General features: G+C 38.9%; 1 protein-coding gene across 1 annotated transcript in view; it reads left to right on the forward strand.

Moving 5' to 3' along the window:
• Window positions 1-20,199, forward strand: part of TMEFF1 (transmembrane protein with EGF like and two follistatin like domains 1) — a gene marked incomplete at its 5' end in the record, with an annotated part of 112,626 nt that overhangs the window by 75,471 nt on the left and 16,956 nt on the right. The window contains 2 exons of the mRNA XM_083879360.1: window positions 1,785-1,811; window positions 12,107-12,203. Coding sequence (XP_083735486.1) covers window positions 1,785-1,811; window positions 12,107-12,203 — 124 coding nt within the window. The remainder of the gene's footprint in view (window positions 1-1,784; window positions 1,812-12,106; window positions 12,204-20,199) is intronic.

Below are 20,199 nucleotides of genomic sequence, written 5' to 3' on the forward strand. Positions count from 1 at the left end.
TTAAATCCCTTTTGAGAACTGAAAGTCCGGAGAAGTAGAAATGAATCTATCCTGCTGCTGTGATGTCCTGCCAAGTGGACTTTGTGTATATCAGGCCTATATGATCTATAGGGATAGGTGGTCTGAGCATCAGCTCCATGATTTTCAGGGTCTTTTCCACGTGTGGTACCTGCCCTGCCCCAAGCGCACAGGATTTAACCAGAGCCCCTCATGCTGAGGCTGAGCAGCATTTCTTGCCTCAGCAGTCAGAGTGAGAGCTTGAAATAAAGACACAGAGAAAGTCAAGCTTCTCTGAGACATTTTTCCCTTTGTCTTCACCATTACATGGTGAACTTGCTCTTATTTTTGTCAGCTTCCTCTCTCCCAAAACAGCTTATGACACAGTTTCATGACCACAAATAATCCTATATATTAACTCATGTAAATAAATTATGCTCCTTCAAATTTCTTAATGAAGCAATACTGCATCATAAGGCATATTTGTCAGTGACTCAACAATTACATTTTATATGGGATTGCCTGCTTTGTCAGTAAAGTGGGTCACTATCGATGGAAAAAGGAACCTTCTGGGTTTTTTGCATTAATTTCTATAAGGTTATAAGCTCAGTCTGTTAGATGCCAAATAGTGGTATAGGAGGACAGAAAGGAAAATTAAGGAGAAGGAAAACAAATCTCTATTCCTGATACTCCATGTGACAGGAGATTATTTTTAATGTGTGAAGTGACCCAGTAACGTGGAATTTCACACGTTCATCCACACACTAGAGGGAATTATTCTTAGAAGTACAGCTCCTTAAAGAAAAGCAGGGGAGGAAACTGAGCAAACAGAGGGTCTGGTTTTTCCTCTGATGTGAACAACGACTTTATGTGTGGAAGTAAGATTCCCACTCCTCTCTCTGTCTGGCTTCCTTCTTTCAGTTTTTAGCAAGTAAATTCAGCTGCCTTCTCCATCACCAAAGCAGGCATGAAAGGAGAGGTGTGGGATGAGCAGAATGCGTGCTCCTCTCCCTCTCCCTCTCCCTCTCCTCTCCCTCTCCTCTCCCTCTCCTTTCCCTCTCCTCTCCTCCGGGATGTGTGTGCTAAATCCCTCAACAGATCCATGGTGCTCTGAAGTAAGAGTTAGTTGGCCGGGGGTGGTGAAGAAGCTCAAGTCCTGCTGACACTTGAACTGCCAATGCAAATGGGATCCAGCTGAAAGCTGCCACTCATCAGATGCTAATCCAGTCAGTCAAATGTCAATGAAATAACGATGCCATTACAACATCTTTATACAAAGTCATTGACTCAACTGAGAGAAGTTATTTTGTCATTAGATGACTTAAATCAACTATACTTGGAGTACTAGTTGTCTTCTGGAGGTACTTCTGCATTCAGGTGAATTATGTGTTGAAGTACTCCTTGAAGTACCACTCCCAGGGCCAGAGGGTAAGGAAAAATAAGCATTCTAAAATCAGATTTTGTACTCTTTTGGGTTTAACAAATTTTAATCTCAAATAGTTGAAAAGAAGCAAAGAAAGATATTTGGTTTCAGTATTGAATAATGCTGTTCCTAGAGTAACACCTTGACAGGGAAGAGAGAGACTAGGGCACAGTGAGTATGGACAAACCATATTAAAGTGTCCCAGACCTTATGTGGGATGTTTGTTTTCACAGCTGGCTCATGAAATGTAACATCTGTGTAATGTTTTACAGTGACAAGTTCCTGAACTAACAGCTGCTCCTGGAGCAATATTTTCATTTGCTTTCCTTTTTTTATTTTTCCTCCCCCTCTGTTTCTTTTTCAGATAATGGCTCTGGGTCAGGAGAAGGAGGTGAGTACCAAACTCCAATTATCTTTGGTTTTGGTCTTTCTTTTATACTCATATGTGCCAGTTTTATATACATATATATACACATGGCTACTGTATATCACTGTAAATCTTGAATAGCTCCATGAAAATGTGTTTTTGTGGAAAACCATCTATGGCATCACTGTGCACCTAAATATAACTTTTCAAAAACCAGCTAGCTCACTCTTTTTTCCTGTATGAAGGTGAATGGGGGCATTTCCCTCCCCCTTGATAAGCTGCTATCAGTAAAAATAAGCTGCTATCAGTAAATTCCTGGGCTGCTGCTAGCACAGGGCCATTCTTACCCTTGTTTCCTTTTGGGGCATTGTCTGAAGGAACAATTTTCTGCTCAAACATTTTCTCTTTTTAACCTCCACAGGTAACTTTTCTGACACTTCACACTCTTTCCCCAGCTCTGTTAGCTTCTCCTTCCTCCTTTGTTAGCCAGCCTGTTAGTCCACTATGACTGCTCCTTGTAAGCCAGTCTTTCTGGCCTTGGTCCTATGCAGTCCTTGTAGGAGACAGATGACAGTAATTTAGTCCATGCTTCACTTTTATTTTTAGAACAGTTTTAGAAAAGTTTGAACGCCATTGAGATTAGTTGGGTTTGGGGTTTTTTTTCGGTATTTTCTAACTGCTTACAAAAATCCTGGTGGAAGTCCCTTGTAAATGCTACTGTGTTGATCTGGAAGAGATTGGCAGACAACTGAGAGATGTCAGGATTCAGTGGATAACTTCAGGTGCAGTTTGGAAATATGTAGGCCAGAACTTGCTATGTTTTGTTGGCTGCTCACTGAAGAATTGAAAGGTCCATGTTCAGATATACTCATTCCTTGATTTGGGGCAGGAGGCTGAACCCAAATCCACCTATGTGGGCAAGAGAAACTCACATGGGTTTGTCTTTGTCATTGCCGCTCTTTTTGTTCTTACTTGAAATGTTCATTGAGCCTGGGACAAAGAGTTTGGGAGGAAGGATTTGTGCTGTGGAAAGGCTTTGTTAGCTGAGGCTCAGCATGCCAGTGCACTTTAATTATTTATGCAAAATAGAATGTCATCGGCTTAGGAGGTTTGGTGGTCCCTTGATACCTTGCAGAAGTAGTTGGTGCATTGTCTTGGGAGGTGGAATATGTAGATTCAGTTCACTTCAGGCAGAAGGAATTGAATCTGGTTCCTTTGGCCCCAGGTGAGTTTCTGCACTGCCTGGGTATTGAATTAAAAAGGAACAATATACCCACTCTGTCCTCCAGCAGTTTTGTGACATTGGGCCTTCATTTATTGGGTTTTCTTCTGAGTGCCTTTAGGCCAACTGAAATGTTCCTTCTTCTGTTCAGTATGAAAACAGTTGGGTTTAGTTCTTAAATTTAGGTTAAGGACAGAAAAATTTAAACAATGAGATGTTGAAAATCTTACTTGGCTCTTTTTTTTTTTTTTTTTTTTTCTTTTTTTTTTTTTTTTTTTTTTCTTTTAATACATCTAGGCTATTTGTGACAGACTGAATTATTCCTGTCCCTGTGCACCTTCCTCCCTAAACTGGGTGTTAGATAATACTTCTGTGGGATAGCTGGTTAGTCTTCAGCATATTGAGTAATTTTCTGTGTCTGAAAGCAGTCCTTCAAGGAATGGAGTCCAGTGCTGCTTTGGTTATTGAACTCTGCTCTGGCTGAAAATTCAAGGATATTTTTGTAACTGGAATTTAGTTTTTTTTGTAATTCAAGTACTGTAAAAGTGTAACATGAAAACATTAAAACCTGAAAATTCTTACTACAAGCTAAGGAAATTTAGAAGCAAAAACAGACTTCTAGAAGAGTGTTGGATCTGTTGAGGATGGAGATGCATTGCTTGGTATACAAACAAGAAGAAAGGATGGGAACCCAGGCACAGGGTGACCTGCAGAGTAGAGGTGTTCCATGGAGCCCTCCTCAGTTCTGCCTCTCTGGTTACTTCAGCTGTGGGACTGTCTGCTGCAGAACTGCATCCTGGCCCAGCCTTCCCCATTTTCTTTTGGAAGAAGTCAGGATATAATAATCACCCATGCCAGAATGTTTAATTTTATACTGTTGGATAAGGGTGCTCAAATGGGAACCTAATTCCCTGGGGAACCTCTATGCCCTGCAGGTTAAGTACAGCTGCTGCTCAGAAGCTTCAGTGGAAGTGGAAAAATGCAAGAATAAGTGAGAGAGAACCAGCAAGCAAGGAAACGTACTAGCTTAGAGACTTGTGTTTTCTTCCTAGGATCTGCATTTCCAGATGTTAATCACAGAATCAGTGTTTGCTGTGTTTCTCAAACATGCAATTAGTGTGATTGTGTATGCACCAGTGATGCTTGCACACACGGAATGGATGAGCACAGCTGCCTGTGTGCATTCAGGAGGCATTGCAAGTGCTGTGCAGATGCACTGTTTGCTGGGGGATTTTTAACTCTGAAAGAAAGTACTGGGAAAGCATCCGAGTTGTGCTCTTCAGTTGCTATAACTCTGCCTGAAACAGTCTCCACTGCTGAAATTAGCTGTTGGCCTCATGTTTAGCTAAGATTTGTGCTACTGATTCACACTGTTCTTTTTCATTTTCTGCATTTCATTGCAGAACAATCTCATTAATGATTCTAAAATTTGACTTCATGCAGATTCTTCCTCCTACTCCAAACTGTATGATGTTAATGCATTCATTTCTATGTTAAAAAAAAAAAAAAAAAAAAAAAAAAAAAAGGCAAGCAAATTAGACTTAGAAACAAGTGAAAAATCCACAAAAGTCCTCTTCCTAAAAGATCGTCTCAGACAATATCTTGCCTTAGTAGTTATCATGTGCTGCAAGAAAAAAACACCTAGAGACCATGGAACTGTTGGTTGAGGTTCTCTACAAATCATCTTTACTGTTACAAAGATACTAGATAAGAAAAGAATTAAGAGTGGGAGAATTTTTTCAGTATGCCTAAATGAGATGAAGTAATATAATTTTTAAGGATGACACAATTGTCTAGTTGCCCTCTGACATTCTGAATGAGCTATTTCCATTTTCTATGCTCTGTTAGCATTGAGTTGTAATAAAATGAGCCATTTTTCTAATTTCAGAAGTCTGAAACTTCAATTAGCGTAATAAAAATTGTAGTTATGAAACCAAGCAGTTGGGCACTTGTGGCAGTGAGTATCCTGAGCCATTTCTAAGAAGAGTATATGATTGTCAATTCAGAAATGAGACAAAATTTCAAAAATCTCGATACTCTACCATTATGTCTCACCCCTACAGAAGGCAATGTCAGAGAGCAGAGACTTTAAAGAGTTGCCTAGCTGGGGTCATGGCTGAAGATGGTGGGATCCTTTAAATTTGCATCTGAGATGTGGGCTTCTCGCTATATTTTCATATGAATCATCCTGCAATTTCCCTGTTCCAAAGAATACAGTAATAAAATTAGGCCCTTTGTTCAGTCAGTATTTTGTTAGACTCTGAGGCAGAACTGCAGAAGGAAAAGGTACAGGCTCAGACTTGTGTTCATCTCTGCCAGTGGTAAATTATAACACTATTTGACCTGCTGGATGTATTTCTACTACTTGTAGATTGAGGCAGAAAAAATTATTCTGAGGCCATCACATGCACATGAAATGTAGATTGCCAGCTCACAGCTGTGATGTTGACTTTGTGATATAGTAAGGCCTTTACACAAATGTGTTGAAAACCATCAGCATTTGTTAGATGCACCATGAAAGAGCTAACAAATGGTAAAGGCTTTTCAAGTCAGCCTCTCAGAAACAAATCACTGTCCTAGAAGAGGCAGGTTCTCTGCTCTAATAATCAATCAACAAGGGTGAGATTTCTAATTGTCCTACTATGTCCATAACATTAATTTTTCATTCATTTTGTTCAGTAATTGTCTGTGTACCTGAGCAACATGCCCTTTTTGATATTAAAAAAGTTGTAATTGTAGTTAGACAGATGGCACCCCATCATTTCAGGCTTTTAAGCTAAGGAAATAACATGCTTGCAATACATATAGCTAAGTTAATTATTATTAAAATAATTTGTTTTGAATTTCTAATCCCTCTGAAATTTAATAGCTGAAGTATCTTGTGATGAACGTCTAGCAGATTGCATTTAGTAATTAATAAATTGATATACAGTATGTGCTTTTTAGCAGGCTGCCATCTGTTCCTTCCCCTCACTGGGGACAACACTTATCCAGTAATTGTCACACAGTCAGGGTGGAATAAACACACAATTTAGAGCCTCGAATATTTTCTATTTTAATTTGTAATAGTGCCACTGATTTGTTTTAATGTATTTCAATATGACTTGCAGAAACTTAATGGTGATTAGCACCCTGGATAGGAGGTAGCATCGTGTGTTTTAGCTATTCCTGTAATGGTGTGTGACTTAGAAAGATTTAAGTGTGGATTCCATCACGTGGCTTGTCACTGAGTATCACTTTAGCTCCAAATAGCCCTATTTATTGCTGTCTAGATCCTGCTCGATGTAGGTAAAATTAACATTGAAATAAAACAAACAAGAATTGCTGTTGTTACAGCAAAGATTCATAAAGGCAGAAGCAAAGGCCCTAAACGTTTAGGCCTTCTGTCGGTGGAGACTTATTCTAAGAAGGTTTTTCAGGGATGCTGGAGCATGCTTGGAAGGATACTGGAGCCAGAGGCACATAAAGACTGATTCCGTTTCCTTCTAGCACAGGATATGTAGCAATTGAGAACAGATTTGTCTCATATACCATGCACTGGGCCTGCAGAAAGGCGTCCAGTGTGTTCAGGAAATTGTGGGACACCTCCCTTGGCATCTGGTGACTTTCATGTTCTTTGTTTTCTACCATCCTTTAGTTATGCTTATTTTCCCTGGTGCTTACTCTGAAACTATTGTGCCTTCCTTTTGAGAAACAGGAGCTAGCTGCATTTGAAGCAGGACACTGCAGTGAATAGGTACTCGAGTTCTCTAACTGGAGGATTCTGCAGTGTGAAAGCTGATCCAATGTTGCAATATGCCAGCTTTTCCTACCACTATCCAGGTGTCATATGCACAGAAGCAAATCAGAAGTTCCAGTTCTCAGGTGTGTGAAATCCCTAACACCTCACAAGGGTTGTGGTGGTAGAGAGTTTTACAGTGCACCTCCTCATGTCCTTCGCTTATAAGTGTTCACATGGTCATTGTCATAAGCACTGGGCAAGCCAATCACCTTGGCTGGGTTGTGATTAGGGAACAAATCTTCAAACTCCCCTTCTCCTGGCACCTCAGTCATAGACCTGGCATCCTCCTTTTAAGACTGTAATGCCCACTCTTGCAAAATCCAATTCCAAAGGCTGGTGCCTTTATTGAAGCGTGCTTGAAGCAGCAGTGTGTGCTCCACACTGCACATGGAAAGGATCTTTCAGCCACCTATAGAACTCTGGTGTACCAAGCCAGGCTTTGCTTCTCAGCCAGCTGGGTGGTTGGATCAGAGAGCAGGACCTTCCACACTGCCAAATATTGCTTTTCCATACGATCCAGCAGATCGTATGGCCAAGAGAATTCAAGACATCACTTGCCAAAACTTTGGGAGAGCCAAGGGTAGTGTTGCACTTGCTTTAAATATATACTTACACACAAAAACAGTAGGTTTGCAGCTTTGTTTCAAATTATGAGAACAATCTCCTTTTTAACTAAGTGCGTCATTAAAATTGCCCTTAAAGTTAATGGAATGTAAGATAAGTCACTAAGCTCTGGAGTGAATTGCAGTCCTTAATGTGGGATTCTGTGGACTGTGGTATTTTGAGAGGAATCTCCAGTGCCAGCCGTACTGAGGGAATCACAGTCAGAAATCTTTTTGAGATTAGTTGATCCCATAAGATACAGTAAAAATCATTATGATTCCAAACTAGTTAGGAATTGGTTTTCAGAGGGGCTTTCCTAGACATTCTATCAAGGAACTCTATCTATACATGGCTACTGAGGAGTAGCAACTCCCCCCTCTTCACTGGGAACAGTGATAAATACAAATATACAGCATAGCTCCCTTCCCAAGCTATGCCTTAGGGCAGACCAAACTTCACCTTGACACAGATGGATGCTTTTGCTTTAAGCCTGATTGAAAGCCCTCAGCAGAAATCCAGCCACATTACCATTGTAGGAACACACAAATGAGTTGCTGAGGGAAGCAATTTACTGCTGCCCAATTCCTCTAGAGCTGCTGTCCATTGGCAGGCTCCTACCCTGCAGCTCCTAAGATATAGCTGGCTGTCTTCTGCAGAGGAATAATGACTCGAGGAGAAGTGTTAGGAGGGAGCACAGCTCAGAGAGACAGCTGGGACTCACTGATCCTATCTTTGTGCCTTGTTTCTTTTGAAGGACAGAGCATTAATGAGGTGCTGGCCTGAAACTTGTAAGGAAACTGAAAAGAGAGGGAAAATGAGCTTTCACTCAACATCAAATTAATATGTCAAGAACAGAATTAATCAAGATACCAACAAAACCAAGAAGAAGAAATTCTGTAATCATCTATACATCAATATTAGAAGCTTGCATAATAAACAAGAGGAGCCTAAATTGCTCATTTGGGAGCATATTTTGACCTAATTGTTATTACTGAAACCTTCTGGGAAGATCCGATTGATTGGAATGTTAAAATTAATGCCTACAACCTACGTAGGAACAATCAAATGTGGGGGAGAAAGGAGAAGGGAGAGGCGATATATCAAAGGATATATTGCCTATTTGAAAATGTTTACAAATATTAACCAAATATTAACGGGTTAATATATTTTAGCAAGATACAGGTATACAGGTCTGCTACCAATTCAGGTTGAAAAACAATATTCATCTACTCTTTATTGGTGGGAGAAGCTGTGTTTTCTTGAAGGACTTTTCTTGGCTCCAGCCAGGACAACATTTATTTTTGCAGTAGCCAGGAGGGGGCATGGTCAGGACTCAGAAGTTATTCTGTACCACCTTGCATCATTGATGGGAGCAGGGGAAAGGGAGTTCTTCTCTGGAAGGAATGTCTCTTTTCTGGTCGAGGTAGAATGGCTGCAGTCAGGCTGGGCTCGGCAGTGAGCATTTTAGCATGTGAATCACTCTCTCTTCTATATGCTTTTGTTATTAATATTGTTGCTGTTACTGTTCATGTTCTTATCTCATTGCTGTCTCCAGTAAATTGTTCTTGCCTCAAGTTTTACCTTTTGTGCCTCCAACTTACCACTCCATCCCACCACAGCGGCAAAGGGGAGGGGAGAGCAGAGCCAGTGAGCAGCACATGATTTGGAGAGTCTTGATGGGGACACTGAATGGGGAGCACCATTCCTAAACCACAACAGGACATCAGTCTATATTATATGCAGTGTCTGATACTCTTACTGCTAAACCATAATGCAGCTAGTAGTGAAGGATGCTTCTCAGTATTGTAGGTGACTGTTACACATGAGGTCCAGCAAGTTCTGATCAAGAAAAAAACAAAAGTCACAATTTTTAGAAACAAACCTAATTTTAAAAGGTAGAGAAAGCAATTTTAGGAAGGGGTTGGGGAAAGGAGAGAGAGAGAGAATTTTACATCAGGTAGTATGCAGGAACAATGAATAAGTAGTTGTGGGCTATGATTCTGAAAATAAAATGGTGTTGGGACATTCACAGGAAGCAAAACTAGAGCTCAAGAGGAAAGATGTGTATGTTGCATGTGCTTGTGTGTGTGTTACTTCTTTTGCTTCATTGCAAAATTGAAATGCTAATAATGCAGTAAAAGTGCTCAGTAAAGCATTCTAGTTGCATTTGTAGTCAAGTCAGACAGTATAAATGGGGCATGATGAAATATTTTCTATGCTAGGGGTACCATAGAAGGATATCAAGCACCAAATGTTGAAGAATTATTTTGTAACCAACAGGTTTGCCAGATTTGCACCTGAAAGGTTTAAAAATGGGTGGTAAAGAATTCTCTAGGCTGTTGATGACTTTTTGTCTCTTTTTTCTTCAGTACAATAATGATAAATAGTATACAAATATTTTCAGAAAAGATAAATGTGATGACTGGGCAAACGGCCTCTCATTCTGGCACCTATGAGAAGCACAGCAGTGAAATAGAAGGCAGAAAAATCAACTGAGTACAGAATTAAGTAAGGGAAAAAATATTAATGCCAGTCACTATGAGTTAATGGAAAACCTTTATTGAGAAAATTACCATTTTTTAAACTGATTTTTCCAAGAAAGGCATTTGTACAACAGAACATTTTATTTAAGCATACCACCACCAAGCCATAAATAACCTTTCTCAGTCAAATGTGATCTTTAACCTCATACAAGTCTAAGTAACTAGAGAGCACAGCATCCACACAGTGCACATCTAACGTGAAAAAAATACTGCAAATCAATAGATCATTAAATGTTAAGGAGTTGGTAGAAAATGAGTGCATTTCTAGAGACTGTTCTTGGCCTCATGACCCCTTCCACTGGTGACCTGGGAGCAAATCAGTTGGCACTGCTTTGGTGTGGATGACAGAGAACAGGTCACTGAGCTAACAGGATTCATAAGCAGGCAGGATTTTAATGTCTGAGGACATTTATCTGTAGCAAGTCCAGGACCTAGGTAATTTTTCCTTGATGTCAGGAAAACATCTCTCCTACAGACTCTTGACCCTGAAAAGTATTCATTGGGGAATAAAGTGGATAATAAAGTGAATATGATTGTCAGTGCAGAAAAATGGTCAACAAGTAATATGATTGTTGGATGTTTAAAGAGAAGAATGTCACAAATGGTATTTGACTTTGATGACAACTTTTCTGGAACAATATGTCCAGCTCTTATACCTGTACCTCCAGAAGGTGTCAGCTTGTTGCAAAGGGCATCAAGGGTCATAAGAACAGAAAAAGAAGTGGAAATACCATGAATGAAAGCAGTGCCATTTGTTTAACTTATTCAAACCATAGGGGATCATTTATTAGCATGGAAAAGTGAAATCTGACACTAAAGGACACTTTAAAATGCCAAATATAGACATAGGAATGTGGCACCTGAAAAGAAGGAGAAATCAAATAAGATGTGCATTTGTAAAGATAAAAGCAAATGACCTCTACTGCAACTTGATAAGAGTGGTGATAGAATTTCTACAGCAGGAATTCTGTTTGATAGGTATTAATCTCTGGAAAATGCACAGCATGTTTTAGACGGAAGGCAGTTAGCTTGTGGGTCTCACCTGCATTATTCTTCATGGAAACACAACCCCACAGGTCAGAGGGAGAGACTCCCTGCAGCCAAGATCTAGGGAAATTAGGAAGAGCTGTTGTGGGTTTCTTTTTCCTGTTTGTATTTAAAGAATGTAAATTCAGCTGTTTCACTGGCAGTGTTTGATTTACTGTTGCCACAGCAGATAAAGCTGCTATGAGGAAAGGAATGGAATCACTTTGATCTCCATCCATCCGGCAGCCTTGTGCAGTCAGCTGTGCACCACCATACTGTGAGACTTTAAGTGGATCTTGACTCCCTCTGCAGATTTCTGTGATTCTTTTCCTTCCTTTCAAATACCTAGCTCTCCTTCATCACTTTGTTAAAAATCAAAAATAGGAGTGTCTAATGTTAGTGAAGCAATAAGGGTATAATTTATTTCTCTTTTACTTGGTGAAGACTTTTGATATCCATGTCAACAGTAAAATTATTGTAGATATTTTTAGGATCAGAATATTTGACATATTAATTTTACTTCTTAGGATACATAGCATTTCTACCAGATTCTTGTTAGGATTAATTTTTTCTTTTATTCCTGTAGAACTAAACAAAGTAGTCTGGAAAACACACCACAGCAGATATGACATATGAGCACATCTAATCTCATAGTCAGGAATCAAAAAGGGGAAAAAATGTAAGCAGTAACCTTGCATAAGGATATCTGTAATTAAAGACTGTCACAGAAAATAGTATTTAAATCCCCAGTACCTAATATTCAAGGACATCTAAAGGGACAGGGTTTATACATTATCAGTGGCAATTAAGAGTAAATGTGACTGGGATACATGTCAATGCCAGTTATGTGCCTGGTGAAGCGGGAATAAATAAAAATGACTGAAATAAGAATAAAGGAAGAGCCAATCAATGAAGCATTAGTGTTTTCAGGGGTGCTTTTCTATCACTGGTACAGTTCTACTAAACTCCAATTGACAGACTTTCAAAAAGGGAGCACTATTAAGGTTAATAGCTTTAGCATACAATAGCTTTATGTTGACAGTATTCCTGAGGGCAAATGGATTTAGGTAAGCAAAAACAGAGCTTAATTTGTAAGTCATGCTTTCTGGTTTGTTTGTTTGTTGGTTTTTTTTTTTTTTTTCAGAATATGAAGGATCTGGGACAGAAGTTCAGAGAAAACACTCAAAATGTGGAGTTTGCAAATATAGGGCTGAGTGTGATGAAGATGCAGAGAATGTTGGGTATGTAATCTTTTCCCTAACAATATCACTGAACAAAAAAGAAAACATGTTAAACGTACATGATTATCTGCTTAACTATGTTTGTTCTTACTAACTGAAGCTTTAGCGCCATCCAGTAATAATGTGTTTGATATGTGTCTGTAAAGAACAAACCATCTGCATTTGCAAAGTAGTGGAGGAAAACAACAGAGTTGTACTGGAAAATCTTCAGCTAATATTTTTCAAACAACGAGCTTTGATTTGTTTTATCCTGCCAACAAAACAACTCAAAACCCAAACAGGAATGCATGATTATTCAACCCTGATATTTTTTTGCTCTATATTCTCCTTGTTCATAAAGTACTACATGCAGTTATTTCCATTATTTCCATCAGTGCTAGCCTTGGACCTAAACATGAAGTTGAACTGGGGATTTGGGCCAGTCAGACCTTCCAAACTCACTGTGGCATTTGATCTCTTAGATGCATCCAGGGAGAAACGAATGAAAATATTAATTATTGTCAAAGTTCAAAACAAATTATCAAGAAACCAGAAGCTTTTAAAGGCAATCCATAATGCACAAGCAGATGCCCAAAATTTCCCCATTCAAGGTACTTGGTTATATTACACCCCAGCTGTCCAGGCTTTGTGTGGCTCTCAGAAAGGGCAGAGATATCATGAAGGAAAGGACTTCTTCAGACATCCCAGTGGAGCTATAAGGGATTTTTAGGGAATTAAAGAAGTCCTGTCTGCTGATGGGGTTTTGTTTTCTAACAGCCTTTGTCCTGGCAGTGGCCACCAGTATGGAATAAGGTTTACTGAGATCTGGGCTGGTGGCAGGTACTGGGGTTGCAGCTGCATGAAGGTGTTTGAGAGACTTGCAAATGGTACATTTTTGTATCCACAGAGGGAACAGCTTTTCAGAATAACAGTGCCTGAACATCACTAATCAGAGAAAACATCACTCTCCCTTTTCTTGTCTTCCAGCTGGAATCCATTTAATGTTGAAATATGTCTTAATTGCACAAGGTTTTATTACAGGATACCAGCATGAAGACATCTCAGACAGCAAAGCAGCTTAGCACTAATATTCAAGACGTGTGTTCAAGATTAAATTGTAGAATATAAGGGAAAGCAAAGTGGTAATAGTGCTCATGAATACAAGCAAGATACTTCACATTTCACAAAATGCCATAGCGCTGAAGCTGGCTTCCTCTTTCCAGGAGAGAGACAAATGAACTAGAGCTGTTTTTTGTAATACTTATAATCTTCTGGAATATTGCCTTAGTCTGCTTCATTTATGACTGGAAAGATGGTATAGATGAGCTATACACATACATATATACATATATATATACACATACACATATATATATGTATGTGTGTGTGTACGTATATATATATATATGGACTTTTGGCTTTGGAAAATAAATCCTGAAGCATTCAACTTCAGTAAAAGCTTGCCTAGTCTTTTTGTACTTATAGATCTGGCATTCCTGCAGCTATATAGTATTTATATAGAAAGTTAGGATAAAGCTGAGGAGAGCAGAAGATTAATTTGATGCATCCTACTGATACAAAATGAAACCAGTTCCCACTTCTTGACTACAGGCAGAGAGTACCCTTTTGCCTCTAAGATTTCTTTAATTAGTCCTCATTAAAAAAAATTAGTGGAATCAAGAACTTTTATGTAGAAAATGCGTGAAAGTTAGAAAATGTTCCCATGTAGGTTACTTGCAATTTATTGGATAATATTTTTCAATCTATACAGGAATTTAATATAGTTTAATATTTTTGCCAGTGCCTTTAACCATTAAAAGAGGCTTCAGTGATATTCACTGTTTAGCTATAGATAAGTCAGGGTCTGTTGACACAGATTTCCTTCACAAGGTTGACTTTGACAAGTCACAAGCAAGTCACAAACTTGCTAAAGTTGAATATAGGAATTGGCTTTTTTTTTTTTTTTTTTTTTTTTTTTTTTTTTTTTTTTTTTTTTTTTTTTTTCATAAAATCAAACCAGTTATATACCTATCAGAAACAAGATGAGATTGAAATCTTCTGTTTGGGAAACTTTAGTGGAGCCGCCCTTATATCTGCTTTTGCATCTAATTTTTATTCCCTTTCCTGCTGAGTTTCAGTGTGGATTTTGACTTAATAAAATTATATCATGACGTATAAAGTTACTGGCATTACAAATATATTTCATTATGTATAAGCATTTCTAGTCTGAATTATCATTTAATTCAAATTTGCACTAGATTACAAACACTATCACCCCTAATTATAGCAAATCAGAAAACACCTTAATTTCATAAAAATATTCTGGTTTGATTTTCTTTTTTAAGACATAAGAGTGGCCACTGGAACTTTTTTGGAGAGTGTGGTAATGCCTACTGAACCACAAAGAAAAAGTACAGTTCTATTCATGCAGGTTTATTAGGCCTGGACATCCCTTGCTTGCACCTTGTGATGTTAAGACACTTAGCAGAGTGATCCATGTGATAACAGAAGGCATTTAAAGGAAATTTTGCTCCATTATAGTAACTGGACGAGTTAGCTGAACTGTCCCCTAATATTAAGTAGATAATCTCAAGTCATATTTATGATACAAACTGTAAACACGCAGTTATGAATTTTTCAGCCTCTTTCCCAAGCTGTGCAATCTGAGACTGTTACAAACACCAGCTCCTTCTGCTCCAACTGTTCTTGAGAAGCAAAATAGTATCTATACTCCTAATTTATCAATAAGGAAATTAACTTATGGGTAAAATGTTTAGTGAATTGGCAGGAAGGGTGCCACACATGCCGCTGAATGTTGAGTGGTTTGAGGTAAATGAGCTGGAATTAATGAGGAATCCCAGGACCTGCCAGGAGGCCAGCCGCAATAACCGAGGGAGCAAATAGAATAGGCAGATTTTCTCCCAATAATGGAAAAATTGTGCTAAAGACAATTTTATTCCCTACAGAATGTGGTTTGTCTTTTGGTTCTGAAAAGCTGTGGGATCCTATGCCAAAAAAATGAGAGCACCTGATGCTTTCAGTGAAAACTGTAGGCTGATCTTCACAACAGGGAAGCAGAAGCAAGACCATTTGTCATTTCCTGATTTTTAGAGTTGAACTTGCAGGTCCTTAGGGTTGTCTAAGCACAGAGATTTGTCTGTGGGTTGTCTTTCTTCTCAGAGATGCACAGTGATATCGTGAGGGGCAAGAAACACGTCAAAGCATGGTAAATTTTGGTTTGTCATAATGGAAAATGTTTCTTCTACAAGGGTGGTTGGACATTCCAGCACTGTGTCTGGAACTTCCATTCATGGAGATGATCTGAACTTAATCAGACACAGCCTTGGGACCTCCTTCGAGCAGGGACTTGGGACTAGATGATCTCGGCACATCTCTTAAGCCTAAAATAATCTGTGAATCTGTGTAATTATGAATCTTGGTGCATTTTAACAGCAAATTTCAAGAAGATTGGTTGTACAGAGCTGAAATACATGCCATATGACAAATAACTGATGTTAATTTTTTGTTGCTCTTCAATTGTATTTTTCCCCTTTAAAAAGTTACAGCTTCTTAGTTTTCATGCTTGGTGTTAAAGCATTATGTCTATCTCTTGATCAAAAATGGTACATATGTTTTTATTGCTTTAGATCACAAGCAGTTTGAAGAAATCAGGCTTTGCACAGGATTTTAGATTTCTATCTTCATTTTGTTTGATTTCACAAGAACATTATCTGTCTAAACCAGAAGTGGTAACAATGCATAGTAAACTGAATACAAATGTATAAACAACTTTATAATTTCCACTGCCTCTATGAAAAATTGCAATGTTGATTCTAGGTGGAGTGGTTGAAACACAGACAGAGAGTCTGAGGAGACAGTTGTCATAAACAGCACACTTGGAAAATTTGTATTCAGCTGTATGCAAATCAATACATTATTTCTTTATCTAAACTTAGAAAGGAAACAGGTTGAGAATCAGGTTGATATCACAGAAATATATTTGTCATAATATAATAAATATGATTTTCTTCTTTTTTCATACAACTTGTAAGTATTTTAAAGATTTGTTAGTTTGTGGTCAATCTTTTTAAGGGCATAGACAATCACTTGTGGATGCACTAAATTGCATAAACACATAACATGTTGTTTGCGGGAACAGTGATTTTCTGTAGGTCTGAGGTAACAGGATGCAAAGAACAGAATTCACATGGCTTGGGTGGGACTTTCTTCCCATTTAGTGACAAAACTGAAGCAGGTTGTATATATCATGGGAAAAGCTGCTGCCTGACACCATTCAGTCAGTGTCTGCCTTTCTCCTCTGACTGTCAAATGTCTCTCTGGCCAGAAGCTTCCTCCTCTTTGTTGAAAAGACAACATATTGTGCATAGTGATGCAAAATGTGTGCACAAGAGGTTGGTGAGAAAGTGTGAGAAAATGGCCAGAAGACCAAAAACAGAGATAGGATGAATGTGGTTGTGTGTTTTCTGCTGGAACTTTGAATTAGAAATGCAGTCGTGTTGAGAAGTGGACACAGAGGGGGCAGCACAAAGCTTGGGGCCGTCTAGAGCTGATGGGGTAAATTCTGCAGGTCACCATCACAAACGTATATGGTTTGCTCTTGATATAGTCTCAGGTATCCAGACTATTTCTAAGCACTCAGTGGGCTTTTCAGCTCTACTGACTGTTCATGAGGTAAACAGATCATCTTATCAGTACACGAGCAAAAGATAGGATCTCTAGAGGGTCTGCGCTCCTGCCCTGCACTGTAACCAGGGATAATTCATTCATGTGAGCTCAAGAACTTCTCCAGGAGAGCTCTGACCATCTCCATGAAGAAAGACTTCACAGCTGGCCATATCTGTTCAAGGGCTGAACTTCTCTCACTTTGGAATAATTTCCTTGTGTTCAATCAAATTTTTTTTCCTTGCAACTTGCAACTCTTGTCTTTCACTCCTCTTCGTGTACCTCTGAGAAGAGTCTCACTCTCAGCTTAATGACCCCTCTTGGGTTGCTGGTGACAGCAGTCACCTCCTTAGTCTTCTCTTCTCCAAGCTGAAGAGGTGCAGTGGCCCCAGCCATTCCTCACAGCAGCCCACACTCCATCCCTCTACCCATCACAGCATTTTGCCACTGCAGCCTCTCCAGTTTCTCAGAGTATTTGCTGTTACTGGGGGGTCCTAAAGCAGGACAGAGTGCCTCACATGGGGCCTCATGAGTGCTGAATGGAGGACAAGAGTCACTTCCCTTGCTCTGCTGGTGACCCTCCTGTGATGCAGCCCCCCAGCCTGCTGCTCCCCTGGACCCTCATGTCCTTTTCTGCAGAGTTGCCTCCCTGCTGGTCCACCCACAATCTGTCCTGTGGCTGTGTGACTGATGTCCTGTCATCTCCAGACCTATGTGGGTTCCTCCATCTTGTTAAGAACCCACTTGAGTTGTTATCTTTTTCTTTGATAAGGAAATCATTAACTTAAAAATAGCCTCACTGTAAAAATTCAAATTTATCATGTTCTCAGTTTTGCCTATCTTTTTTTAACAGATGAAATATGGAAATGAGATTCTGAGCACATTCAGTGTTTTTTTTTTTAATAAGTGTACTATGCTGTCAAAGATATGTTTTGACTTATAATGTAGATTTTCAAGAAAGATTGACAGCTGATCCCCATGTAGACCTTTTGAGATTAACATTTTATGATATTTACTTTGGAAAGCAAAGGTGCCTCAGCAATATATAGATTCAACTGGCCTATAATTTACATAGTGTCTGTCTTCACAAAGGCCAAACCAGAATTTCAGAAGTCTTAGTATTACAGTTAGAAATGCCAGTGTGGACAAAGTCCTAGTTTCTGCCTTGTCTATATAATTTGTCCTCCAGAGAAAGATCTGGCCTGTTTGAAGTCTGTTATGCAAGTTTATACTTACCTCTTTTGACCATTTTTTCATTCATTTACCAACTTTTTTTTTTATTATTAACTTTTTAGTATATGATATTGTATGTAGGTATTCATAAGGAAGGGTATCTAAATCCTGTGTAAATGCAATTCACAGCTTTCTGATTCAAAATAAAAAAGAAATCCTAGGTATTTTTGTGCAAAACAAGCCATTCAGACAATAGAGAAAATCAACATAAACAAGGGATTTAAAATTGTGTCATAGGATTATGAATTATGGAAATCTGAGTGCAGGATATTCTGATGAGAGGAAGAGCATAATGGTCTTTTCACTATATTGGCTATTAGGAAATTGAATAGATCCTAGATGGGTAATAATCCAGGTCTGGTTTTTTAATGTATATTTTTAGTGTTCTTTGCAGCAGTATGTGCCAAGTCTTTGAAGGTTCCTATTATTTGATGGTGGAGAGAGGGTTGGGCTGCTTTTGAGAGAGCAAACATCAGTTCACTGTGTATGCTGTGAGAAGCTCACTGCAGTAAAGACTAAATTTCTTCAGTGGTCAGAGAGAGCCATGCCATGCAAAGGGGAATGTAGGAAAAGGGATGTCTGGAAAATAGCTGAAGCTTATGGTATTCAAGGGGCGTTCAAAATTGCTAGGCAGAAGTAAAGACAGAGTGTTGTAGCCAGGCACAAAGAAGCTTTGTAGAATTGAATTCTGCTTCTTTTGTGCTATAAAGGGATTTTAAAAAACACACCAAAAATCTGATGAAGATTTAACTCTAGTGAAATAGGTAGAAAAATCACTTTGAAATCCAGATTTTCTTAGTTCAGGTTTCATCTGCAAAGAACTGCACACAAGGGAAGAAGCATCAAATGAAAGGTAATCCTTCATTTGGCATGGTTATATTCTTAACTGCAATTGCAACGCCCCTGCTATTTCAATTCACCTAAATTTATTCCATCAAGTGTACCCTTATCCATCTGTGTGCATTTCACACACTTTGTTTTACTCTAGTGTTTCCATTTTACATTTGTAAGTAGGTGTGCCAATGAATTGATGAGTACCTGAGAACCCTCACTGTTGTCAGCTACTGGGAAGGGATAGCAAGCAGCACTCCCTGTGAGGCCAGGCCAGAAAAATATCTTTTTGAGCAAGTCCCAGGTGGGTATAAATGCAGCAGCCTGATCTGTTGGTTGGAAATGCCAGTCTCTCCTTGTAGCCAAGCCTGCTCCACAAGTCAGTCATGCTTTTCCTTTCCTTTTTTCCCCCCCCTCTTTTTTCTTTGAACCTACCAGGGTTTTTAAGCACACAGAACTTCCAACAGACCACATACACCTTGAAGCCTGAAAACAAAAGGGAGCCTTGAAATGTGTTCTGATCTCTGGGGAGCTAATTAATTTACTAATAGCAGCAAGTGCTCTTACAGCCTGAGCTTGTCACTTCATTTTACTGGGCACGTTTGCTTTGTTACACCTAGTAGCCCCTAAAAAATGAGTTGTACATCCTCATTTCTTGCTTATTAAAACCACCCAAAAAGTCTGTTTAGTTTAATTGTATCACTTTGTACCTTCTTGAAATTCAAATGCTTTTCTGTTTAACTAATGGTGTTAATGAATGATATGCACACGACTTCTAAAAGCACATTTTCACAGCAAGCTGATGCCTTTTTTCTAAAGGTGTCAGCTCTCTGATGACAGGTGACAAAATTCAGAGACTTTTTCTGTATACCCTAGTACATCAGGAAAACATTTGAATATACCCTGTTGACTTTCCTGGGCTAAGTGAGAGAAATGATCTTTTGAGGACATTAAGCAGGAACCTCCTCCAGCAAGACTTCAATTTGGAGCATTAACTACCTGTTTAAAGCCTTTTGGTTAAAACCAATAGGAAGGTTATAGTGAAAAAAATGTTTGTAGGGCTCTCACTCATTATATTCCAGTGTGGCTTTTACAACAAGCTTTTCCAGCAAAAAAATTTCAAGCACTCATTTACTTTGTTCTTGTAAGAAGCATCAAGCACATTTGAGATGTCCTTAATACACAATACTGCTAAGTGACTTTACCTTAAGTGGCTAACTCTTTTCTTCTGTATTTTAAAGTTAAGGTTAACTCTCTTCCTGGGTGCCCC

This window comes from Zosterops lateralis (assembly GCF_965231275.1).
Source record: "Zosterops lateralis genome assembly, chromosome: 1".
Taxonomy (NCBI): domain Eukaryota; kingdom Metazoa; phylum Chordata; class Aves; order Passeriformes; family Zosteropidae; genus Zosterops; species Zosterops lateralis.